The sequence below is a fragment of the Epinephelus moara genome, chromosome 13, assembly GCF_006386435.1.
Source record: "Epinephelus moara isolate mb chromosome 13, YSFRI_EMoa_1.0, whole genome shotgun sequence".
NCBI classification, from domain to species: Eukaryota; Metazoa; Chordata; class Actinopteri; order Perciformes; family Serranidae; genus Epinephelus; species Epinephelus moara.
In genome coordinates, this window is record NC_065518.1 from 26,089,696 (window position 1) to 26,116,211 (window position 26,516).

Sequence of the window (26,516 nt, forward strand, 5' to 3'; positions counted from 1 at the left end):
CCCAGCCGGTCCAGCTGAGTGCAGAGCTGGAGGGTTTGCTGCTGAGCATGTGCGAGGACATTGTGGTCAGGCGGACCGACCTGCTGACGGTGCTAGAGACCTGTGAACTTCACAGCAGGACCTCGATGCTGCCTCCTGCTGAACGGTTCATCAGGCAGCTGGTAGAAGATGTCTACAGGAACTCAGTGAGTGGGTGGATGAGTGGATGGTGTTGGCAGTGGCAGTTCTATACCATTTCAAAAGGAGCAGGGGCAAACTGAGGCCACATCTGATTTTAGAGGACAAAACTGTTACATATTACCTATAGATTTGGTTCTCCAAAAGATTAATAATACACATATTACGGGGGCACTGGTCCCCCCTTAGAACCACAATTGGATGTTGGTTTGGTTTCAGCTGGTTCAGTGAAGTCATGTTTTGTTTTAAGAAGTTTTAGTTTTGTTTTTGTTGAGTTTACAGATAGCACCAACTCTCTGCTTGTTTCCTTGAGTTGGACAGTGATGTCTTTGCAGGTTGATCACATGTCCATGGCTGAAAATGGATCCCGGCTAACAGACCGCAGTCAAATGATCAGGGACAGATTACACAGTAAGAAACTGATCCCTTCTGTCAGATTTAAACTGATGTTAAAATGCATATATGGTCACACTGAGGCAGACAGCAGCCTGCTATCTTTTTATAATAAGTGTGTGTGTAAGATTTAGGGGGATTTGGTGGCGTCTAGCAGTGTATTGCGGATTGCAACCAGCTAAAACGTCTCCCGGCTAGAATTCCTTCAGTATTCATTGTTCAGGAAGTTTTTATCAGGAGCTGATTTAACCTCAGAGGTGTCATCCTTTCCAAATCAAAAGGACCAGACAATTTAACCGCTAAAAACATTGAATAAAGCAGTTCATGTTACAAATCAGTGCATTTCTGATGCTGTTCGGCATCTCGGAGAAGGGCGGCTGACCCTCAGCATGCTACTGTGTGCTTACCCCTTTTCTCTCACAAGTTAATGTGTGCTCACCTTTATCTAAACCTGACAATAAGGAGGTTTTTACCATGAGCCGAATTATCCACAGAGGTCTCTTCCTTTCCAAAGCAAACAGACTCAGTGATTTCAACTGATTACAAAGTTACAAGTTACAAATCATTATACACCAAAGAAAACATAGGCTACTTATTTTATAGTATTCTATTTCTGCCAATCCCCCTAAATCCTACACACTGGTCCTTTAAAGCAATAGTTTGACATTTTATGGAATAGACTTACATGCTTTTCTTTACAGAGAGTTGATGCTAAGATTGATACCACTCTTGGATGTTTCTGTACACTTAATATGAAGCTACCATAAGCAGCTAGTCAACTCAGCATAAAGACAGCAAACAGTTAGCCTGGCTCTGTTCAACTGTGAAAAAGATGAACACAGCTCATTAGTAAATATTTTCTATTTAATTTTTTAAACGCACTCGAGTCAGATTGGAGTCATAAATTCAATGACTTTAAACACAACTTGACTTATTTAACAGCATGACCTATGACTTTAAATTGATTTGGGCCTTGTAACTAGAAAATATCTGATACTTTCCCCAACCCAAAGATTGAAAAGTATGTTATTTATAAAATGTGCCATGAATCAATTAATTTCCCTTTACTTGCTAAATCATCTAATATTAATGCTTTGCTATTCATTACCAGCAAGTCAACACTTATTTCATTCACATATAAAAAACTATGCGGTGGTCAACAAAAAACTATTTGTGCTATGCAAAACACGCAGGTCAGAAAATACAGATGGATTTTTCCATCATGTCTTGTTTAAGACTCAAAACTAAGGACTTGGGACTCGTCAGTCTTGACCTGGGACATGAGTGCAAAGATTTGAGACTTATTTGTGACTTGCAAAACAATGGCCTGGTCGCATGTCTGCATATGGACAGAGCCAAGAGTGGAAGCAGGGGTAAACAGCTAGCCTGGCCCTGTTCAAAGGTAATTATCTGCCTCTCAAGCATCACTAAATCTCATTATCACATTACTCTATACCTTCTTTGTTTAATCTGTACAGGAAACAGCGAGGCACATAATCCCTCATAAACCACAATTTAGCACTTCCATTTTTTATACTAAAATATAATGTCTTAATATTTGAAGACATTATATGTACTTTTTCAAATTTACTTTTTTTTTATATCACTAATGAGCTTTAGAGGTGCTGGAAGGCAGATTTTTTTTTTAATCTTTGGATGCACCAATGCAAGCAGTTTCCCCATTACTAGTCATCGCACTAAGCAAAGCTAAGCTAAGCTAAATAAGCAGATACATTGCACACAAGAGGGCTGAAATGCTTCTTTTTATTTAGTCTTCATTTGAAATGTTACAAACAACCTATTCGCCTATGGCTTCAACCTGAGCCTGAATTCAGCCCTCTTGTGTGCTGTGTATCTGCTTATTTACTATCAGTCATGTTTCTTGCCATCACCTGCACCAAGTCAGAAGGACTGACAGGGCTGTAAGTTACATGGGGAATGTGCTTTTAAATAAAATAAGCTAAGTCAAGCTAAACTAAGCTAAAGTAAGTTAAGCTAAGCTTAGCTATGCTAAAATAAGCTAAGCCAAGCCAAGCTAAGTTAAGCTAAACTAAGCTAAGCTACAGTAAGATAAACTAAGCCAAGCCAGGCTAAATTAAGCTAAGATACGCTACAATAAGATAAGCCAAGCCAATCTAAGTTATACTAAGCTAAGCTAAGCTATGCTAAAATAAGCCAATAAGCCAAGCTAAGTTAAGCTAAGATGAGCTACAGTAAAATAAGCTAAGCCAAGCCAAGCTAAGTTATACTAAGCTAAGCTAAGCTATGCTAAAATAAAATAAACCAATAAGCCAAGCTAAGTTAAGCTAAGATAAGCTACAGTAAGATAAGATAAGCTAAGCCAAGCCAAGCTAAGTTAAGCTAAGATACGCTAAGATACACTAAGATAAGATAAGCCAAGCCAAGCTAAGTTAAACTAAGCTAAGCTAAGCTATGCTAAGATAAGGTAAGCCAAGCCATGCTAAGTTAAGCTTAGCTAAGATAAGATAAGTGACTGCTGCTTGCTGTTGCTTCACAGGGGAAACGGCTAGCCTACCACTTACCAGCACAACCTTGCTAAATCATACATATTTATTTATTTATTTATTGGCTAGACATGTTAATTTCTTCATCTTTTAAAAGAGCCAGACTAGCTGTTCTTGCCTTCTATTATCTAGGCTACACTAAGAGAAAGAAACTGCTGGTTATAGCTTCATATTTAGCGTATAAACATGAGAGTGGTGTCAATATTCTCATCCACCTCTCAGCAAAAAACATATAAAGACTTCTTTTTTACATTTACCATGCCAAAAGTGAAAGCTGTAAGACTATACTGTGGACATAATGTAAGTATTGTATACCAATTTGTTTTTCAGGAGGTTCTATTAGTAACTCAACATGGGCGCTAAGGAAGAAGATTTCTAGAACGTTCTCCAGAGCATGTTATCCATGCGAGCCCACAAGGTATGAAGTTTGTGTCCAAACATATTTTACACACCTTGTAACAGATGTTTTCAAACCCATTTACAAGTACAAGCACATAGAAGACACAGTGAGAACATATGCTGTTTACTTCAAATTCAACCAAATTCAAGTAAAGTTTGATATATTGCTTAAATGTTAAAAACAATGAGGAAAATGACAAAGACAGTGCTTCGAAGACAAATACCCCAGAGGAGAATAAAATGAGATGTGTGATGTCTGAGTGGTGGTGTCATGAATGACAGATCTCGCCTCCCATCAGACACAGAATGGAAAACTCATTTTCCCTCCAGGGTTCCCTCGGGAGGTCGGCACAGGGAGAGTTACGGCAGCTGGCAGCATCTGAACCGCAGCCCCTGTAGTCCGTACATGGACGGTAATAGAAACTCCAACTCAAGATCCCTCGCACAGTTTGATTCCACAATGAGTCTGAATGACAAGAAACTGAAGGTGGGCTAGAATATTATATCATCATGTTACATAATATAATAATACAATGAAAACATAATATCTTGTGATGGGGCAAGTTGACAGTATATTGTGTTTTGCCATGTTCTCTGTTGCAGGACATGGGACCTGAGTTTATTAGAATGTTAGATGAGCCGCTGGTTGTCTTGGAGCTGCCTGGATCCATCGTGGTGAGTTCTTGAAAAAGTAAATTAGATCCTGTCATTGGGAGGATTTGAAGAGATTAACAGTAGTTTGAAGGGTCACGCCCATAAACTGTATGCAGAGATGGACGACACGTTTCCACTTATCCCCACTGTACAAATATGAAGCTAGATGCTGCCATCTTGTACTGGTGACGAACTACCTAAAATGACAGAAACCATCTTTGGGAAAAGTTTATTTGACGCGTCCTTCGAGTGTTTAGTATATCCCTTCACATATCCAATCTGCTAACATGGAGGGAGATGGCTTTATGACCCATACTGCAGACAGCTACCAGGTGGTGATCAAAATGTTTCGGCTTCACTTTTAGTGAGTTGTCATGTTGTCCATCTTTATATAGCAGTCTATAGTAACACACCTGGTCTTGTAGCCATCAGTAAACATGTGGAGTTGCATAGATACGTGCCTAATCTTTGCCTCATGAAACTTCTGAACTTTGTTCACACAGTCACTTATACCATGGTCCTTCTGAATACTTGATTCTGATTGGCTGCAGGGTGTCCATTAATTCCTGATAATTAACACCACCTAGTAGTTCCAGTAAAACTGTCTGTTTACCATTCTATATTAATGCACTGGCTTCATAGTATGAGTCAGTATAAAATGAGTAACCATAGCAACAGGAACATAGTCAAAGTCTCATTCTTAATTCATTGCAACAGGTTAACAAGCTAATATTTAATCATTCAATCGTGAAAAACTTGATATTGATTGAGGACAATAATGTAGTCTTATTGATAAACATACTGTCAAATTCTACAGTTTGTCAAACATACACAATGTTATTGACTTTGACACTTGCTAGCGTTAGCTTTCTGGCTAGCTGTAGTAGTGAATGTTTCCATTGCATAAGAACCTCATGAGATAGAGTTGCAAAAGCATGAAAATATAAATGGATGGTCTTGATTTTTTTTATCTTTGGCAAATTACCATGGTATATACGTGTGCATAATGCCCCTCAAGGTGTCCATAATGAGGCAGTAATGGACTCCGTGGAGGGTTCTGGCTTCCCTGTTGTCAATTAATCCCTGTTATACTATGGTTTGGGTGAATACCTGATTCTGATTGGCTGCAGGGTGTCCGTTAAAAACTGATAATGGACACCGACTAAGCAGTTCCAGTGAAACTGTCACTGTTCTAAATTAATGCGCTGGCTACTGTCAAATTATATTCACTGTTTCTCAACTGTATGCAATGTTATTGACTTTGAATCTTGTTAGCGTAACAGTAGCTTTCTGGCTAATAGCTGGGCCAAAGGGTTCCATAAGCTGGATAGACTAGAATATCTCCTGTTGTTAGGTCATATCTAAGGCTTGTCCTGTTAACTGGGGTAGTGAATAACGTTTCCATTACATAAGAACCATATGGGGTGGCAAGGATTGTTCCAGGTATTAGGTAAACCCTTAGGTGTTGCTAAGGACACTGACTTATGACTTGTGAAAAACTTTGGATTTTGACAGCAAAAAGCATAAAAATATGAGTGAATATTCTTATGTTTTATTTCTTTGGTGAGTGACCATGGTACAAGCACCCTTTGAGGTGTCCATTATCACTCTTTAATGGCCTCAGACAGTTCACACCTCCATGTCGGTTGTTAAAAAGTGATAAAGGACACCTTCAAGGGAATTATCTATTACTTACACTATCCTTTGTACGTGTAGAATAAAGCATTACTCTGCACCTGTATGGGAAATTTGTCACCCTGAACATATTCGGCAACCGTTTGATTGTTTGTTTTTATTTAATTCTGTGCTCTAAATTATTTTCTCCTTCTTGCAGTCCAAAAAAGGGAAATCTCCAACCACTCAGAGAGAACTGAGTGTGCTGATGCCAAATGGTCAGAGCATCCTGGTCAAGTGTGAGGTGAAATCCAGAGGAGGGGATGTCTTTGACATGATTGTGGCTCACTCCAACCTGGTGGAACATTTCTACTTTGGCCTTGCTTATTTTGACGGTAAAGAGCTTTAGGCTGCTTTGACACAAAGCATGTTTGAAGCATTTTATCTGAGCACTAGAGCATTCCGAGGCCATTTATTCAGGTGATGTAACGTGCTGATGTGGGGAAACATGCACACACTAAAAGCTTGTTGTATGGGACTTTGTGTGGTGTAGGTAGATAAGAGGTTATACTTTATTTCTGTCAACTCATAGTCTTTGTTCTTTTTTCTATTCTCTGGTCAGATAATGAATTCTTCTTTGTGGACAATGACACCAAGATTTCCAAAGTTGCTCCAGATAGCTGGAAGAAAGTGCCTACAACCACCTTTGTCCTTTTCTTCAGGGTCAAATTCTTTGTCAATGACATTTCTCTTTTGTAAGTATTTTTCTTTCTTGTGTTAATACAAAAAAAGCCATAAAATGTGTCTCTTAAAGTTGAATCCTTGAAATGTGTGTTGTCTTCTTTATCAGGCACAAACAGACCCGCCACCAGTATTACCTCCAGCTTAGGAGAGATCTTTTAGAGGACAGACTGTCCTGCCACGAGGAGACTGCTCTGTACCTCGGAGCTCTGGCCCTGCAGACAGAGTGTGGAGACTGCATGCCTGAGGTTTTGCACCACAAATTGCAATAAGACATGTTACAATAAATTCAAAGGAGCCCTTTTAAAATTATAATGAATACATCAACAAGTAGCCACATATAGAATTTTTTAACTATGTCATAGCATTGTTTTTTTGTCATATCAATGGTAAATGGTAAGGTATTAATACTGGAAAGTAATTATAATGCTTTAATTAAGATTTTAGCAATAAAAGGTTTTGTTCTGTTGTGTTAAGGTGTACGGTAGGAACTACTACCGCCCTGACCAGTATGTTTCCAAGAGCGTGATGGAGAAACGTGCCTTGCCTTACATTCAGGAGGAGCTGCTCCGACTTCACACCAACAACGCTCAGATGCTCACCGACGAATCAGAACTTGAGTTCCTTAAGGTGGCAAAATAGTCAAATTTGATAAAGAAAATTAAGATCTAGACTAGTGGCACAACTATAACTACCGTTAATATCATATGAAGCACAGTCTACATTTGTCCCTTTAGGTTTGTCAGCAGTTGCCTGAATATGGCGTGTTGTTCCACCGTGTGATGCGTGAGAAAAAGCCCATAGAAGGAGAGATCATCCTCGGGGTTTGTGCCAAAGGAATCATCGTGTACGAGGTTAAAGATGGCTGCCGATCCACCAGTCAGACTTTCTATTGGAGAGAAACAGCAACAATCTCCTCTAATGTGAGCGGAGTGATCATTTTATCATTTAATTCCCTCTTACTATGTGAAATTCAAATTATTGCCAAAACAGTTTCTATAGACAGGTAGCTGCATATGAATGTAGAATCTGTAGGCAACAGACAAGACAAGACTTTGGTATTGGAAGCATTCTGGTTTTTGTTTGTAGTCCATTTGTAGTCCAAGAAAATATTGACCAATCATGTTTAAGTGAGCTTTGAGTTTGAGAGCAAAGAGGTGGAACTCATTGGCTGAAATGCAATCTTGGAACTGGCTATCATCTGATGAAGATTTAGCTATTAGCCTTTTTAAATGTATCTGTATTTCATGCAGATATGTGATTATACAGCATCATGACTCTATGTATATTTTGCATCTCAAGTTACTAATTGAACTGTAATCAATAGCCCTTTTTACACGCTGTAGAGCCGCTACAAAGTCCCTTCTTTATGCTGCCTTTGCATTTTTACACACAACCAAACAACGGTGGCATTGAGCAGCTCCTGCGTGTTATTTTAGACAGCATGCTGGCATGCCAGGAATAAGAGAGGTATGATGGGCGTGACATTTAACATGTAACATGTCTGCCTCTAGTGTGACATATAACATATGCGTTGGCAGCACTTTATAAACAATAACCATTGCATTAACATGGCGGTAACAATCATTGACCGTCTATCTTATATGGTGGCTTATCTCACCCTCTGCTTGGAGGGGAAGGAGCTCCCGGGCCTCATTGGTTTCCTAATATGCAGCCATTTTCGGCCACTGTTCTTCTTTTTTGAGTTAGCTGCTAACTGCTATCAGCCACCTTTGAAATCTCCTGTGCTGGGTTGCATGCATAACAAGTTGTCAAAACACCATACCTGTGCCACTCATGATCCCGTCCTGCCAGCTGTCCCATTTATATGGACATCGTTCTGGCACTGTCACTACCTCTGACATTTTCGGCTGCTTTTCCTCTTCTTTGAGTTAGCTGCTAACTGCCATCAGCTACTTTTAAAATCTCCCACAGTGGGTCACACTAATAACACATTACCAAACGTCACACTTGGGCCGCCCATGATCCTGTCCTGCTGGCTGCTCCTTTCATACAGACATCATTCTGGGGCTGTTTCTACCTCTGATGCCGCCTTAAAGGCGAGACAACTCTGTCTCTCCATTCTGCGATTGTACCTTTTATACAGAACAGGGAGGCGGCATAACAGTGTTAAATTCCCACCTTGAAGAGGCAGTGTAAAAAGGGCTAATGACTGGCACACGGATCCATTATCTGGATATCTCTTATGCAAACCCCCAACGTATTGACCGATACCCCTAGAGGCTGATTCGTTGTCAGACCAATAGCCGCTGGGTTGCAAGACTGCTGCTAAAGTAAAAATGTGGTTGATAGTGATGTTTTGTTATTTTTCTGTGTAAAACCTTTCCTTCATGTTTTTGCAGAGGCGTAAATTTGTAATAGAATGCCGGGGCAGCAAGAAGAAGTACACCTTCATCACAGAGAGATCGAAGATAGCCAAATATCTGTGTGACCTCTGCTCAGCCCAACACAAGTTCAACAATGAGATGAACTCTCGTCAGCTCAGCCACAGCCTGGTCTCAGGTCAGTTACTGCACCATGACGATAGCCAAAGCTGGCTATTTGAATTGTAGAACTCACCAAGATTTGTTGCACTTTTCTGTGGACCTTCAGAAAACATTACTGAAGAGATAAAACTCTCTTGTGGTCTATTCCCAACTCCTCCATATTTCTTTGCGTTTGCCTCCAGAGGAGAACATCGTGCAATATGCGGCAGTGTGTCGCTCTCAGAGCAGCCGGCGCAAGTCCTTCTCCTGTTCAGAGACGCCACAGGATGACAGCGGTTTGACCACACCTCAGGATGAGTCCCTAAACAAGCTGTGTTATGATGTCGCAGCCAAGATCGAGGCCCGCATCAAACAGCAGCGCCTCCATGAGCAGAGGTATGTATTCATCTGGCAGCTCAGGCTAATATTAGTTCTTCTGCTTATTTCAAACAAATTATATCAGAAAAAGCACTTCCTGGTCTCAGAGTACACAATTATGTAGTCACTCTCACAATTAACACATTGTTTTTTCTGTAGTACCTGCTCCAGCAGTCAGCGCAGCAGCACTGGGATGCGTTCCCCAGCCTGCTCTCCGAGGAGCGGATCTGAGGCACCGTCTACCTCCCCAGCAGCCAGAGGTATGACCAAGTGTACTTGCCTATGGAACTGAGAGACAACGGGAACTGGGTTTACTTTGGGTTAAAAGTCAGAAAAAAGTTGACAGCAGCTGAACTGTTTGTGGTCATCACATTTTCTTATTTCCTCACTGATGTGATTTTGTTTCATGAATAATTCAATGGTGACAATAGTTGTGGGATGATGCACTTTGAAAATGTCACAGCTATACCACATTGTGATTTTGATTAAATATGAATGAATGATGGATGGCTGCATCATTTTAGGAAGTTTACTTTTTCAGTAAAGGTTTATGTGTTATTCTGCTTTCTGTCTTACAGAGACTCCAACAAAACTGGGGTCGTCGTCAGAGAGAGAAGTCATATGTGTTACCTTAAAGAAAGACCCGAAGCTTGGCCTGGGTAAGCTGATCACACTTTAATACACAGAACAATGTTACCAACTGCAGCAGGGGGACTGGTATTGATTTCACCTTGTGATAATGTGTGTGCGTGTGTCAGCATGGAAAAACGTGATCTTTGGGACACCTATTGTAGCAGGAACTACCACAGAAAAAGACTGAGTACTTTTCCAGGTGTTCATATGTCTGTCTGTCTGTCTGTCTGTCTGTCTGTAGACACAGTGAGGGCGTCACAGCTATGCAAAATACAATCACATAACATGTGTGTAGTACAGATCACAATGAAGGTGAAAATGTGCAAAATGGGCATTATCCGTGCAAGGCCACTGGAAGTAGGGGGGTAGGAAGTAGGGAAGGGGCCACTGGCCTGCCAACTTTACGCCCTGGGTCAATATTCTTTTAACGACTCTGTCTACATGTGCACAGATATTTTTGAAAACGAATATTTTTACCCTTTGTTTTGAAAGATAATTTTGTCCACATTAGAGCGCAAAACGACTCCAAACACTAACTGGCGTTAGCTTTCCTCAGCAGTCTCCTCTCATCACAACAGTAGTGAATTGTACAGGCTAGCATTACTTTTTTCAAAACACCTACTGGAGATCACATCACTATTGATTCTTCTTCCATTCCTCATCAACAACAATTTCGCTCTGCCTCACTCTGATGGTGTCGCACCATCTGCTGGTTTAACCGGACTTGATCCAAAACCATCATTTCTAGCAGACTTTAAACTGTGGATGCTGAGGTGAAGCAAAAACACTGGGCGCAGCAGACAGCTCTGTTCATCTGTTAAGTGATGCAGTAATACTAAGTATACAAAATGTCAACAAACTGATATTCCACCATTGTTTGTGTTGTTTCTAGTGTATCCTCATTGCACAATCGGCAATGGGCATGCTTGATTACATCATTGTTCTCAAATGCTCCGTTTGACATGTCCACACAGATAAACAGCGACCACAGTTTTAAAAAATCTACACCTTAGAAGGCGTTTTTAACAAAAAATCTTCATTTTGGTGACCTAAAACTCACTCGCATGTGGACAAGAGGCCAAAACACGGGGGAAAATATCAATTCCTAAAAAATATCTGCATCTGTGTAGTTAGGATTTAAGTCGCAGATCACTGTATCACAGCTGGAGTGATCCAATCACAAGACAGCTTTAGTTTTTAATGTTTTTTTTATTTTTTATTTTAAACTATTTCAGGCTCTTTTCTTATGTCTACCACTACAGCATGCTCAGGATGCCATGTTACAATTGCTTTTTCTAATGTCATCCCTTTAATTTTAGTACATTATGGTGCACATTTAGGCCACTGTAACTGATAGGAAGAAATGCTTCACACTGTGGTTTGTGTTCATACAGGTGTAGTGATAGTGGGAGAGGACACTGTGGGGCATTATGACTTGGGCATCTTTGTTGCTTCCATTGTGCCTGGTGGACCTGCTGATAAGGATGGACGCATCCGACCAGGTAGAGAATCACGCGGACACTTTTACTTCCTATTGCTGAAGTTCCACCTTTGACAGTTTGTGACTCTTTGCTTTCCCATTTAGAAAGCAAACTTTGCACTCGTCACTTCCTCAGTTAATTAGTTTCCCCCCTTTAAAACACCTCTAATTCAAACAGTGGACACCCCACTTTGGTGCAGACTCCTCATATATGTCCAGTTGCCTGGTGGTAGATGTTTTATTCCTCTGTTTTAACAAAATGGATGCAGGGGATGTGTGGCCAGAAAGTGCAAAGGAGGACAGAGAGGGGATGGGAGGTGTCTGTGGGAATCAGTCACAGGCTTTTGGGGTCACGTATTAGTTCACAGGTGGTGGGGTGGTCTTCAAACTCCATTGTTACCGGACACCCGCAACATTTCACTGTGACCTTTGCCTGCAGGTGGTCGTCTGATCTCTCTAAACCACATCAGCCTGGAGGGCGTCACCTTCAGCGAGGCAGCGGAGGTCATGCAGAGCAGCCCTGAGGAGGTGCAGCTCATTATCTCACAGCCAAAAGGTGCTCTGTGTGTGTGTGTGTGTGTGGTGACTGTATGTGTGTTACATTGCTGGGGCTTTGACCCTTGCCCTCCTATGTGTGCGTGTAACGTTGGTGATTAAGTCATTAGCCTGTTCCACTGATGCACCTGTTCTGAATAAGTAACATGTAAAAATGAGATTTCCTTTCTCTTCTTTGTGCTGCATAGTGCCTTTTCTGGTTTCAGCATGCATCCCTGTGTGCACTGTGTAGCTCTATTGTTGTATATAATAATATGTCAAACTGTTGGTGTATTTTTACATCATCATCCTACTTGTTTATCTTCATGCCAAAATGTCAGTTTTTGTTGACTCATCTTGCTCTCAAGGGTGCAAACAAATCCATCCTCCACCTCTCATCGTACAGTATAAAGCTTCAGACCCTTCAGATGTTTAACACATTATATTCTATCAGTAATATCAGTACGTGTTAGGACAGAGTTCTGTCTATATGTCATTTCATTACATTTTAAATATTAAAACAGCATGTGTCACAATGATTTTGCTTATATTAAATAAATAAATTGAGTTATTCAGGGTTTCCACATTAGATTTAATACTGGGGAGAATAGTCACACTGCAGCTATGTGGCTACTTACATCGATCCCTACAACCTGTCTCTGATCCCAATGTGTGGTGATTGGCTAATAGCTTACTCGTCACACTGACACGTCAAGGTCAGAAGTGGTTAGGATTAAGACAAAGAGGTGGTGGTTAGGGTTACTACGAGTCAATCTCAGATATTCTCTGAGATGAAAGTGATTTATTTACGAGAATAAACTCAGAAATGTACTGCCAGAGAGTCAGGTGATGCAGTATAAAGAGGGACACAGGCCACAGCGGTAGAAAGATGTGGTGTTTGAGTGGGTTAAGCATGGAACTTTCACACAGGAAAGACCTGTTTGAGTTTAAATTAGCTAGTATAAAGCTGCTGAATGCACACTGTGACCCGTTCGCGTTAATGTCATATTTCAGTGCCAGGACATTCAGGAATATGCACCTGGGTGTACAGAGCCACATTGGCTATTTTCACCCTAGGTGTAAATAGCATTGTTGGCGACAGAAACCTGGGTGCAAATAGCATCTGCCTTTAAATTTACTTTCTTGCCAAGAACTCTATGAGAAGACTGACACCACTCTTGTGTTTGTGTATGTCAAATGCTACTGACAGCAGCCATTAGCTTGGCTTAGCGTAAAAACTAGAAACTGGGGAAAACAGTTACCCTGGCTCAATCTAAAGAAAACAAAATACACCTGAAAACACCTCCAAATTTTATTAGTTTACATGCTGTCTTTTTTTTTTAACTGCACAAAAACATGGACAACTAGCTCTTCCCCCTTATGTTCAATCTTTGTGCTAAGCTAAGCTAAGCTAACTAACTATTGGCTCTAGCTTCTTAGGGGCCTGTATACTCCGTCAGAAGTGCTTATTGGATAGTCTAAAAACTTGGCACCATTTACAAAATCTTATACTTAATTATAAGGAGGACTGACCTTGTTGTTTGTATCCACAGTGGGCCTGAGTCCAAACAGTGTGCGCTCTTCTGTGTTGAGGAATAACGAGTGCAACACTACACTGATGACAGACAGTCGATCAGGAGACTACAGCTTGGATGACATTATGCCGGTCATGATGACGCCAAAGACCGGCAACAGGCTACACGTTCCCCGAGAAGTACGAATCCTCAGTACACAGGTAGAATCATGGTGATGGTTTGGTGTTTTTGTGGCAGTATCTTTATTTAGAATCATTTAAAGGGTCAATAAGAAATCTATAACCTTTAAGACCACATTTAGGATGCCAGAATTAATGTTAGCAATACAAGCAGCTAACTGTGCTTCCTACATGTTGTTTGTAGTGATGATGATTTTGTACTTGTATCTGTACAAATCTGGACTGAAGTGATTTGTTTGTGTCTGTGTTGGTTTCAGGACAGGCCAGAGGAGATCACTGTGGAGCTCAGAAAGATATCAGGAAGTCTGGGCATCAGCATCTCTGTAAGTTCATGAAATATTTTGAAAGAGTTGTAGAGCAGCTGTGAATGGTAGAGAAGAAGTCTGGGCTTAAATGTTATATCAGTATATGTCCAAGGACTGGTGAGGATAACATGTAAAATGGTGCAGAGAAAGATGTTTCTTCTTTTGCTTACCTTGTATTAGCATATGTTATTTGAAGTGGCAGTGCATTGAGAACCAGGGCCACTGTACAACTTTGTGTTTCCTATATAAACATCAAGAATGAACAGTCAGTCAGAGTAATTAGTGCAGCAACTGATCTCTAGCAGTGGGTCAAGTCTGCGCTACGCAATCTGATTAACATCTGACAGGATTACAGAGACCTTGTTTACACTTGGTCTTAAAATGTGTTTCGATGATCTGAGCACAAGTAGAAAGCTGAGACACCTCACTGTTCACACCTGGGTCTCTTATGCTGTCTCCAGCTGAACAGTTGTGTTCAGATTTTGTTACTACGTACATCATTACGCTAGAGCAGTGGTTCCGAACTGGTGTGTCGCGGGCCCATTCTGAATGGACCGCAAATGCCTCAAATTTGTAAAAAAACACACTTTATTTTTAAGTGCAGTGAATTTCAAGCACAGGGCTTTTATTTTGAAGTGCCATTTTCTGCTGTACAGTGAGTGACTACTTGATAGAGACAGCAAACTAACTCAATGGTTTGGCCAAATGCAAGTATGATGCTGAATGCATTAAACTGTAGGACCTCGAACAAATGACTTAGAGGAAATCTGGACCCAGTGACTGGACCAGTTGGGAACCACTGCGCTAGAAGATCAAATGGCCTGTGCTCAGTTATAACATCCACATTCTTGTCAGTTACATTGGCAGTTGTTTTGGTACAGCTGGAGATATTGCTGTAAGCAGAATCCAACACGTCTCCCTCCATAGGGCAAAACAATGGATTGTCACACAACACTTTGTCCAACTCATTGTAAAATGGGCAAGTTATAGAGCATTATTGGCTCTCACGAAAACAACTAGCATGTCTTGCATTGATGACGTAGTCCATGTCAGGAGGACATCAGTGTGCATTAGTGTTCACATGTGGTCAAATGCATCCCAGACCACCTCAGCAGTTGGTTTCAGTGATCAGATCACAGTGCATCTTGGTGTTTTTTGACCCATGTATTTAGTGCTGTCCACCCATGATCAGATCACCCAAGGCACATTTTAAAATCAAGTGTAAATCGGGTCAGAGAGATGTTGGTCCACGTGACCTTACTCACACTGATGACCGCCGCACTATGAACTGAGCAGCTACAAATAGCAAAATAACAACCGAAGCTATGTCTTTGTACACTGTTTTCCCTCCTACCCATCAGTTTATCAGAGATATGTCCTGAATGAAAGTTTCATCATTAATCCTTCAGGGTGGTGTCAACACTAACCTTCGTAATGGAGGAATCTACATCAGAAGCCTTGTTCCAGGAGGGGCTGCCGAGAGAGACGGACGTATACATTCAGGTATGACTGTCAAATATCAAATCCAACAATGTTAAGACCTTATGCACTTGTGGAGAATCTTCTCAAACTGGTTTGATAATGTTTGACCTGCTTACGGACATCTGAAGTTTCTCCAGTGTCGCCATTTATTGAGTTCTTAAAACGTGATAAATCTGCAGATTTGCCGCAGACTTACAAAAACCTCAGCACAAAGTCCTTAGCACTTTCTGAATTTGACAGTTAGACATCCTGAGCACAGAATCATTGAACTGCATGTTTATAACCCATCCCTCTAAAATTGAAAAAAGATATATGTGTTGTTCATATAAAACCTCAGTTATTCTTCCAATGGACCAAGGAAAACAATTGCAACTAACAGGCATACAGTACCAATAGTGAGAAGCATATTACACATTACACTCAGATGAAACTGTAACTAAAGGCCATCTTGCGGTGGGATCACTCCATCCGTAACACTGCAGTCCGCAACTTAGAACGAATGTGGGCCAGGGGTGTAAATTGGAGGGACCAGTGGCCCCTTACCCACTGCCTAACTCCCTACTTCCAGCCCCCTTGCTAAGGCCACACCCATCTTTGAACTCAGCCTTCAATTTGAGCTCAACTACACAGCTGTAAAGTTTCATGATAACATCTTGCACAGTTGTGATGCTGTCGTGTTGAAAAATCAGACAGACAGACATATATTGGCAAAATACTCACAACAGCTTCTGTGAGAGTGTTTGCTACAGGAAGTGTCACCAGGACCACATTTTACCATGATGACACACACACACACACACACACACACACACACTCACAAAGTGAAAACAATACCAGCTGTCACAACGTTGTCACGGCTGGTAACTAAAAAAAACAGGAAGATAAACAATGTAGGGTAGACATTATGTTATGTTATCTTAATTACTTTTTTGGACTGAAGGAAATGAGAGCCTACAGCAAATAATTAAATTCAACACTTTAGATTTATTTTTGAGCATCTTTCCCCGGAGCCATAACAGCTCCCCGAGTGGACAAACAACACTCCGTTTAACACCGTGTCACTAATATTCAACACTCATTAAGACTGGGAAATTTGGGGTGTGTGTGTGTGTGTGTGTGTGTGTGTATATATTTTGGCATTTAGCTGATGCTTTCAGTAGAGCAAGAATAATATTAAAATCCAGAAATAAAACCCAACACAAGGATCTGATGCAGCAATGTAAAGAGCTGAAACAAGCAGAGGAGGGAAATCTAATCAATTTATTTGTTTATTTGTTCCAAACTTTCTGTGTTACAGGTGACAGAGTGTTGGAGGTGGATGGGATTAACTTCCAGGGCTTCACCTACCAGCAGGCTGTGGAGTGTCTGAGTAAAACAAGAGAGGTAATGGATGACTTGTGACTGATGTTGTATTATGTCAGTGTGAGAGGACCATCAGAGACCAGTGATGACATATACACTGATGATGATGATGATCATTATCTACAAGATGGCCTGGCACAAAATATTGTACACACCTTCATGGTTTGCAGAGAATGAAACCTCATGACGAATGATGCCCCGACTTTTCCACTAGCGCCACCATGATGTTGATATTTTATAACAACTACTGGATGCATTATCACAAAATATGATACACACATTTATGTCCTAACAGGATAAATTGTAATCATTTTGGCGATCCCTTCAGCTGTACTCTTTTTATCAGGTCGGATTTTTAATTGTCCAATACTCTGGTTCCAGCTGTACTTTGATGCAGTGTCTCAAATTAGATACTTCCATTAGTACACTTACATGTACTAGACTGTGTACACAATGTACTAACTTTCATAGTGCCCAAATTTTGACATAGTAGTGTTGCCTCAAATTAGCCATGGCCGTGGCTCACTTACTGGAAATGACAATCGCAAGATTAGACAGCTTTTCTTCTTCTGCTTGGCGAATTGCAAGCAGACAGAGCGTTATCAACATTTGACGAACGATTGTAAAAATATAATACAATACAAAATATATGCCTGCTACATCTGCTTGTTTGCTCAATTGACTTCTTCCATATTGATTTATTTATGTATTTACTGATTGTAATGAATATGAAGAAACTTTCACGGCACGTTTCTATATCTATTAATGTCTGTAGCTGATAGTGACCGGCTCCATCACCAGTTGATCTATTGAGTTCATGATAGCTGCCACATTTTGTGAAAATGTACAACTTGTCAAGCAACTGACAACAAATCTAATACTAAAATCTTCGACACTGAAGATGACAGTTGAACATTAATAAACAATAAATGTTAACTACGCTGACAGGCCATATAGCGTACGCCACAACACATGTAAAGTCATTGTCTGATGATAAAATGCACCGCTAGCAAGCTAATGTTAGCATTTGTGTTATCGTTTGTAGTACCAAATTATTACAGATTTAGGCCTAACACAGTAAAGAAAATGGTGGCTTATATCTGACAAGTGGTAGTGGTAGTGAAAAATACACATGTACCGCTAGACGGTCAACATTTTACAAGTTTGACATGTGGTCCACTACGTAGGCGTGACAGCGACCATTAAGCGGGGGACCAGGATGTATGCTGGGCTTTGAGGCCAATTTTATAGTGGCCAAACTGTGGAATTACAAGTACTGAGCCCGTCACGTGATGTCATGTGCCAAAAAGACTTTTTCCCATAGATTAAAATTTGGAAAGAGATGTCTGTGAATCAGTGGATACTAAGGCTGTGCAATTAATCATCTGGTGATCGTGATTACGATTTTGAGGGCAAACGATTTCAAAATTAATTAAATCGAGGGTAAATGATTTTTGGTCACGGATGGCTGGAGATGTTATTTTGTCTTCACATGCATTTCAATTTTGACCAAAATAATTGTGATTATGATTTTTTCCTTAATCGAGCAGCCCTAGTGGGCATTTTTTTGAGCATCACAACCGCCATGAAATTACTCGTTTCACTATCGGGATTTGATCTGGCCATTTTTGGCACCATGTGCCACTGAGCAACTTTCATAAGAATAAACAGGGCCCCGCCTCCAATGCTGTATCCAGGTCTCTTAATACATCCTTGTATGGGACCTGTACAATATTCCACACTCAATCTTTTGAATGTTGCACCATCTGGCGACTCATAGTGCACTACATTTTGCCATACTTCTCAGGGTCGATGTACTCACACACTTGAAATAGCAAATACAAGTACAGAAGTTTCTGATTTGAGACACAGCATTCACTAAATGCTATTTTGCAAATGTTAGCATGCTAACATGCTAAACTAAGATGGTTAACAAACATACCTGCTACACATGTTTGCATTGTCATTGTAAGCATCTTAGCATGCTGATGTAAGTACTTAACTCAAAGCTTTACAGAGCCTCTAGCATGACTGTTTCCTTTATTGCTCAAACGTATCTCTTATACTATTCTGCTGCAACCATCTATTTCCATTCTTCCCAACAGAGACCTTTTCTGGTCCGCTCCCTCTCCTTAGTAGCGCTTTTATCTCTTGTTTGTATTCCTCCCGATCACATTCTTGTCTGTCCTCCTCTTTTTTAGGTGGTAACCTTAGTTTTGGAGAGGGTGTCGATGAACCTACCCAGGGTTTCTCTCAGTGCAGACACCAACAGCAGTGGGTCCAATCAGAGCATGAGTCCTGCTACGAGCCGGCTAAGGATCAACAGCTGCTCGTCCATCAGTACGAGTCCAAACACAATCTCTGACCAGTCCAGGGACTACAGCTTTGTCACTGAAGGTAGGAAAACTCAGTTTAGCTTTGGACCAATTGAATTTAAACTTCAGTGCACAAAATACATAGAAGTGCCTCAACAAACAGAACACCCAGGATCTCTTTCTGGGATCTGCTCAGAATTATTTGCAGGGAGTATTTGGGCTTTTGCAAACTTCTCATAATTATTACCAATAGTTCAATCTGCAGTTCCCTCAGAGCGACAGAACGTTGTATCACAAAACCGGCGTGAGAGACCGTGTCTAAGCTGTTTTGTGCATTAATAGCCGGCCAGGTTAGCCTGGCTGCTTCAAGGTGAACTTTAACACACTTCTTTCTCTACATCCTGATCTTCCTTGCTGACCCTGACCTTCCCCTTCTTATCCCTCTGGCCTCCCTTATCCTTCGGCCTGTCCTTCTATATATGTCATTCCACACCTCTCCTCCTTACTCTCACACAGACAGGCAGATCACACCTTTTAATATAGCACAGAGACAATTTATCATCTTGGCAACCATTAAAAAAGACACATGAGCCAATGTCCGTTTGACATCTAAACCCTTAAAATGTCCCTCCTACCCATTTTTGTACAGGCCTTTGTTGTTGCTTTTGTAACTACATGCATGTATCTGTTACTGAATAATATATCTCAATTGATATTTTCTTTATCAAAATGGTTTTATAATTGATTTTACTGTTGCCTTTCATCATGTCTACAGAAGGATGAAGAGGACATGCAAGTAATGATTTCATTATCTTGACTGATTTTTTTTTATATCTTGATGTAACAAGTCTAAATATCTTGTTATGACAAAAATAATTATTCTGTGATGAAGAAAGTTTGTTCTGAACATATTTTGAATTGGCACATTTTTGTTTGGCTATTTTTTAATAGCTGTGATGAACAAAAACCTCAAAGGATGAATTTGACATTTTTGGAAATACATTTATTCGTTTTCTTGTTGAGAGTGACGTGAAAAGATTGACACCACTTTGATATTTCCCTGGTAAATATCTGGCTACAACCACAGATACATAAAGAGAACTGGATACAGCATTAGAGGCAGGGTCCCTGTTCATTCCTGTGAAAACTACTCAGTGGTACAAAAGTTTTTTTCCCCATGTCGTTGGGCCATTAGAGCAAGCGCACTAGGGACCTGCGGCAGACAAGCAGCTTACCTCCAGTTTAGCTCTCCGCTAACTTGAATGGGGATAAAATTATTTAATCATGCTTAATCAGACTCTTCTAAACTTTGGAAATGTTACTGTACAGAATGGATCAAATCCCAATCATGAATGGGTCATTTTGAGGGGGTTGTGATCTGATTTATAGACATCTCTATTACATTGTAAGTCTATGATCTGGAAGTTTCACGTTTGGCCACTACATAAAATTGGCTTCAAAGTGCGATGCTTTTTCTGGGGGCTTGATCACAAGGTAACAGATCTAAATACAGGCGTAAAGAATCACCAAAACGCACTGTGATCCAATCACTCAAACTTCTTGCAGAGGTTATCCGAGATGCATTTGACCATATATCTTTTGTAGTGTAAAATGCGCACCTGTAAAGGATTCACCATGAGTGATCCAGAAGTTGTAATTCTATGGTTTGGCCACTATGTGAAATTGGCTTCAAAGAGGTCTTTAGTACAGCTAGTTAGCTTAGCTTATCTTATCTTATCAGAAAGACTGGAGAATGGAGAAAGAACTAGCCTTACAAGCCTGAAAATCTGCTAACCGATACATCTACAACTCACTTATCAACATGTTCTAATTTATTTGTTTTAGACACAGAAAACTTAGCTATTTTATGCTCACCAGCTGCTGGCTATAGCCTTATGTTTACCAGAAATATATGAAAGAGCTATTGATCTTGTTATTCCCAGCAAGAAAGCGATTAGCATATTTCCCAAAAAGTTGAACTATTGTACTGAAAGTCACTAAATGTATAAAACAAACAAAAAGGGAATAGAAAATGTATCCATCCTTTTTAGCATCCTGCCTGCTAGCTATCTTAGGCAGACAACTTGAGTCTGCTGCTACTCTCAAATGGTATGTTCTTCTCAATGAAACATACTGCATATCCAACACACCCTTTGCCACTCTACATGGCAGTATAAAGGCCTTTGCACATGGGGGCGTGACCTGAAAATGCAAAATACTCACCTGTGAATATTTCGCATCAAAACAACTGCAACACTTGTTCAATGAAAGGGTTAAATAAATTCACACCAGCTAATTTTTGAGAAAAAAAGTGATGGATTCAACATCATCCAGTGATGATGACCTTGTCCTCTTCCTCCTCACTCGACAAAAGAGGAGATTTTGGCAACACCCCATTTTACAAGGTAGAGAAAGAGAAGGACAGTTCCACTGCCTCATACATTATTGAGTTTCGTCCTAGCGAAATGCTTTAAGTAAATTTGAGTTACCTCTGGTTAACAGTTATGCAGTGTATGTATTTAGGGCTTAAGATAAGGACGAAAGGAGTACATCTGGTATGTGCTGCCTTTGTCAAGGTTGAAAGGTATAATAAAATTTGCTGTCTTGTTTCGTACGTAGCCTACGAGTTGTTGTTTTGCACTATGTGATTGGGTGATGTCTTTATTTGTGGTGTGAAAAATTAGAAATTCAACCTTGTTCCCCCCCAAATTGTGACATTTTGGCTGTGCACTGTTTGCATTCTGTGTGAAAGTACTGAGGACAAAAAAGAAAAAAAAACAGTTGAAAAAACTATATTTACATGAATTAATTGCATATAAAAGGAAAACGTGTACAGGCCTTAAGCCATCATTGCTCTGCTCACTCTTTAGCTTTGCCATGCCTGTTGCTAGATTGCATTCCCCAAAACAATGCTGTAACTAGGTGACTTGCAACCACTGCTGCGGTGCATAAGCATTTCATAAGACCCACCTACCACCATATAGCATTCACCTGTAGACTCTGAGACTCGTGTTCCCCGTGGTAAGTTATTATCATCACTCCCCAATCCCAGATTTGTTGCATCCTTGCAGGGAGTGATGAGGTCTGAGACTAGACACCAAATATCAACTCCGCTCTGATTCTTGCATATTCATTTTTATGTTTAAACCTTGACAAGGCAAAATTAATTAAGATATACATCTAATGGAGATTCTAAAAGAAAAGATAATCAACTTTATCTTTTCTCTTTCCTTCCCTCCTCTTCTCCCATTTACCTCCTCCTTCCAATTCCCTTTAATATCTAACTTCCATACGTCTACATCGTGTTTCACCTCGTCATTATCCCATTACTGCCTTCCCCGTCCTCCTACCTCCAAACTTTCAGACAACACCCAGGAAGTGACTCTAACTAAGAGTGCCAACGGCCTAGGCTTCAGTTTCATAATGTGCGAGCTGGATCCGCCCACTCAGGACTTTGGCAGCCTGGTCCGGATAAAGCAGCTTTTCTCCGGCCAGCCCGCCCAGCAGAGCGGCAGGATCCAGGAGGGAGACGTGCTGTTGGCCATCAATGGCCAGTCACTCAAGGAGCTGTCATATCCAGTATGTGCAGATTTTAAATTAAGTCTAGACATTTGTGTTTATGAGTTTCATTAGTATTCCTTTATTTGCTCATATGTAATGGACTTAGTCTTATCTAATGTACCTGTTATCACTTTCATGATGATTTATCAGTTTGACACATGACTGTAATAGAGCTAAACGTAATGTCTGCTGTGATAAATATGATACTGTGTATGAGTATATGTAATTATTGTTCAATATTCTGACCATATTCAACATTTCAACGCATTTGAAAATATAATTTCTACTTTTAACTATTGTGGATTATCTAATGACCTAGATGTTATTTTGAGGAGAATTAGATTATAAAGGAAATACTGTTACATATACATTTTTTCTAGTTATTTGGTATGAAAATGGTGCGTTTTAAAATGCTACAAAACATCAGTCAGTGGTGGAATGTAGCTGAGTACATTTACTCAAGTACTGTACTTAAGTACAAATTTGAGATACTTGTACTAAACTTGAGTATTTCCATTTTATTTAACTTAATACTTTTGTCATAAACTGAAAGGTTAAGTGTTAAGCTAAATAAACTCTTTACAAACTCTATGGAATCAGCTGGAAACTATCACAAAGCTGAAAAAGGGCTGTTTTTCTTATACCGTGAAGTATAAAGTAAAGTATAAAGTATATAAAGGAGTTAAAATGAGCATAACCACTAAAACTTTTTACACTTTTACAGCACTAAAATCTAACATACACATGAATGCAGTGGTAATATTAATCCAAAAACATCATATATAATAGTAAATCACTGACAGGAAACATTTTACTGCACAATGAGTTAATTTACTTTTGATATTTGAAGTATATTTTGCTGATAATACTCCAGACTTTTACTTAAGTTACTTTAATAGAGGACTTTTACTTGCAGTGGGGTATTTTCACTTTGTGGTATTGCTGTTAATAATTCTCTTCTCTGCCTGTAGAGGGTGCTAAAGCTGTTCAAGACTTCACCACCTGAGGTTCGACTGACTCTCAGTCGACCTGCACCAGGTACACACACACACACACACACACACACACACACACACACACACACACACACACACACACACACACACACACACACACACCTTTCAAAAAGTGAGGACTGTCCAAAATGTCCCCACTTTGCTAAAACGTCCTCACTCTGTTGCTAAAAATTTTATTTTGGTCCTCACTATGTGGCATGTACAAGTACAGTCTAACATATGCATGTACACACTTAAACGCACCTAATTTCCTCACCTATCTGTGTGTTTTCTGTAGGGATCCTTCCTTCCATCGATCACTTTACTGGCACGTGAGAGATGACACAGTGTCGTACTGCACCAGCATCATGGGATGTTCAGAAGCATCACTGTGTTTCCTGATCAGTCCGGCAGTGGTGATGGAAACCGAGTAAAGACTGACCGATTGGGATGTGATCAGTGCACTAAACTGATGTTATTGATGGACTCTGACACTGCTGAAAGGTCAGTGATGTTTCACAGTGTGACAAGATGTGACTCAACAAAACATGTTGTGACGTTCTTAATGACCAGACAATAGAGTTTATTTATTGAGGGCTGTCATATCAGATTTTCATCTCTTGTAATTGTCACAGAGAATCTGTTTAATGGGTGTACATTAGTCCAGAGGGATAAACTGTTTTCAGTCACCTCAAACACTGCAGCCAAGCATTAATATCACATATTAGACACATAATGTAACTAACTGTGACATGATGACACAACATGACATGGTGCTACACCACAACTTTTGGATCTGAATTATTGCTTGCTGTTGGTTTTGTCTTCAGTTCAACCATAACTGAGGTCAGTTCTAATAGCAAAGTTGTCTCGTCTGTTTTCCAGGCATACTAAAGAAATAGAAGAGGAGACCAGAATGGTTGGAGGCCAAATCTGGATGGATCTGTGGAGGCAACCGTCAAATAAAATGGGTAAATGGGTAATAAGGGTGCATAATGGCATTATTAAACAAGTGTCTTTTGGATTGTGTTTGATTGTTGATGATTTCATAGAGAATTTATAAGTCATATAGATTTTTAGAAAAAATGTATTTCCTTGGTATTCAACGCATTCTCATCCCAACTCGTCAAATATCACTGCTTTGTCAGCTGACTTTCGGGCCTACATATGACGTGCTAGGTATCCTCCTGCATCTGTTGTTGACATTCTGGGATGTTGTGTCAGTTTACACTTAATACATGCATTGTGTCTTTCAAAATACACTTCCGTTTTCACAGGGTGTGTGCAGTTTCTGCTCGTTACATGCATACAGTCTTTTTCAAAATACACTGATGTCAGTAAAACACTTGGTATTAACGTTTATTTTCATGTACAAACTTGACTTTCATGATTACTTCATTCTTTTGTTTGATTGGGTCTTGTGGTGGTGGGTTATGCCTTGTTGCTCCATTGCAATACCTCACACAATCATACAAAATTTACAGGTGGAGGCACACATACTTTAGCCACATCAATTTTTTCATGATCTCAACAATCAAACTCATCCAAAGCTAAATCTAACCATCTTTGAAATTAAATTAGTCATATATATACAAACATAAGCATTTTTGATCTTATATTCAACACTTTAGGTAAAATACTCAACAGTTTGGTTCAGTCCATAACTTCATGTTATCCACTGCTCTAAAAGCATCAACTTTTATTACCAGTTCATCTCTTAGCCACAAGGTGGCAGCATAGTGCTACAAGTGATAACACCCACCTTCTTTGTATTGCGACCAGTAATCATCAGTGCTGCGGAGTGTCATTTCTTAATTGACAGTTTGTCATGCTAACTTTTTTTGTCCTCCACAGGAAATCAGAAAGAGTCATTTTGTCGACTGTCAACTGAAGAAAAAACTGAAATCAACTGTAGAAGAATTATTGATAGAAATGTTGTTGAAGACACAAGAAAAGTCCACACATACGGAGAATATATTGCATTTTGAAATTACTTGGACTTTGGAATGACTTGTGAATTGCATTTCTCTATCATTAAAATGAATTTAAACTTTGCTGTGTGTTGGCCTCTGCTTCTGACTCCCCCCAAGTGAGTTTCACATTTTGTGTTCAGAACTACAGTGAATACACAATCGCACAGTAACAAAAGCCATTAAACTGAGTCTGACCTGAATATGGATGATCCACCAACAAACACTCCTTTCGTATCTGGACAAAGTGAGCAGCACATACAAACACACTCTCTTGCTCTCTCTCACACACACACACACACACACACACACACACACACACACACACACACACACACACACACACACACACACCTCCCTGGGTGAGGAGCCAGTAATGGCCCCTCGTAAATAAGGGTTCCTGTATTTCGGTGAAACCCAGTAGTGCATCTGGATCCCATCAGAGCTCGTGTTCCCTTTGCAAATGATCCCAAATGTTTCTAATTATGCCAGTGGAGTCGGCACGAGGCTGTGTGAGCGCTTGTGTGTGTTTTTGTGTGCGTGTAATCGCCCTGACGGACACGCACACCCATACACTGGCCTCTGTTTATTCATGAACAGGGTAACAGAGATGGACAGCGTGGTCTTGACCTCTGCAGCCTCGGCTTAGGTCACTGCACGTGGTGATGACTGATGAGTGAGAGATGAGGCGGAGATGGATTTCCTCCACGGGTCTTGTCTGCTGACATCGCTGTCTTCCTGCTGTGCTCAAGTGATCTCAACCAAGGGCTGGCTGAGGTTGCATGATGAGTTGTGCAA

At 40.3% G+C, this 26,516-nt stretch overlaps 1 protein-coding gene across 1 annotated transcript in view; it reads left to right on the plus strand.

The window, feature by feature from the left end:
- The window catches only part of frmpd2 (FERM and PDZ domain containing 2), a 30,088-nt gene extending 4,322 nt beyond the window's left edge, over positions 1 to 25,766 (plus strand). The window contains exons 5-30 of the mRNA XM_050060211.1: positions 6 to 185; positions 513 to 588; positions 3,426 to 3,513; positions 3,825 to 3,981; positions 4,098 to 4,169; positions 5,983 to 6,157; positions 6,385 to 6,517; positions 6,613 to 6,751; positions 6,981 to 7,133; positions 7,241 to 7,426; positions 8,867 to 9,026; positions 9,193 to 9,385; positions 9,527 to 9,627; positions 9,946 to 10,026; positions 11,395 to 11,502; positions 11,920 to 12,036; positions 13,568 to 13,749; positions 13,986 to 14,051; positions 15,443 to 15,536; positions 16,813 to 16,898; positions 19,079 to 19,274; positions 22,557 to 22,771; positions 23,725 to 23,791; positions 24,047 to 24,252; positions 24,634 to 24,719; positions 25,603 to 25,766. Coding sequence (XP_049916168.1) covers positions 6 to 185; positions 513 to 588; positions 3,426 to 3,513; positions 3,825 to 3,981; positions 4,098 to 4,169; positions 5,983 to 6,157; positions 6,385 to 6,517; positions 6,613 to 6,751; positions 6,981 to 7,133; positions 7,241 to 7,426; positions 8,867 to 9,026; positions 9,193 to 9,385; positions 9,527 to 9,627; positions 9,946 to 10,026; positions 11,395 to 11,502; positions 11,920 to 12,036; positions 13,568 to 13,749; positions 13,986 to 14,051; positions 15,443 to 15,536; positions 16,813 to 16,898; positions 19,079 to 19,274; positions 22,557 to 22,771; positions 23,725 to 23,791; positions 24,047 to 24,084 — 3,063 coding nt within the window. The 3' untranslated portion in view covers positions 24,085 to 24,252; positions 24,634 to 24,719; positions 25,603 to 25,766. The remainder of the gene's footprint in view (positions 1 to 5; positions 186 to 512; positions 589 to 3,425; positions 3,514 to 3,824; positions 3,982 to 4,097; positions 4,170 to 5,982; positions 6,158 to 6,384; positions 6,518 to 6,612; positions 6,752 to 6,980; positions 7,134 to 7,240; positions 7,427 to 8,866; positions 9,027 to 9,192; positions 9,386 to 9,526; positions 9,628 to 9,945; positions 10,027 to 11,394; positions 11,503 to 11,919; positions 12,037 to 13,567; positions 13,750 to 13,985; positions 14,052 to 15,442; positions 15,537 to 16,812; positions 16,899 to 19,078; positions 19,275 to 22,556; positions 22,772 to 23,724; positions 23,792 to 24,046; positions 24,253 to 24,633; positions 24,720 to 25,602) is intronic.
- Positions 25,767 to 26,516: the final 750 nt, after the last annotated feature.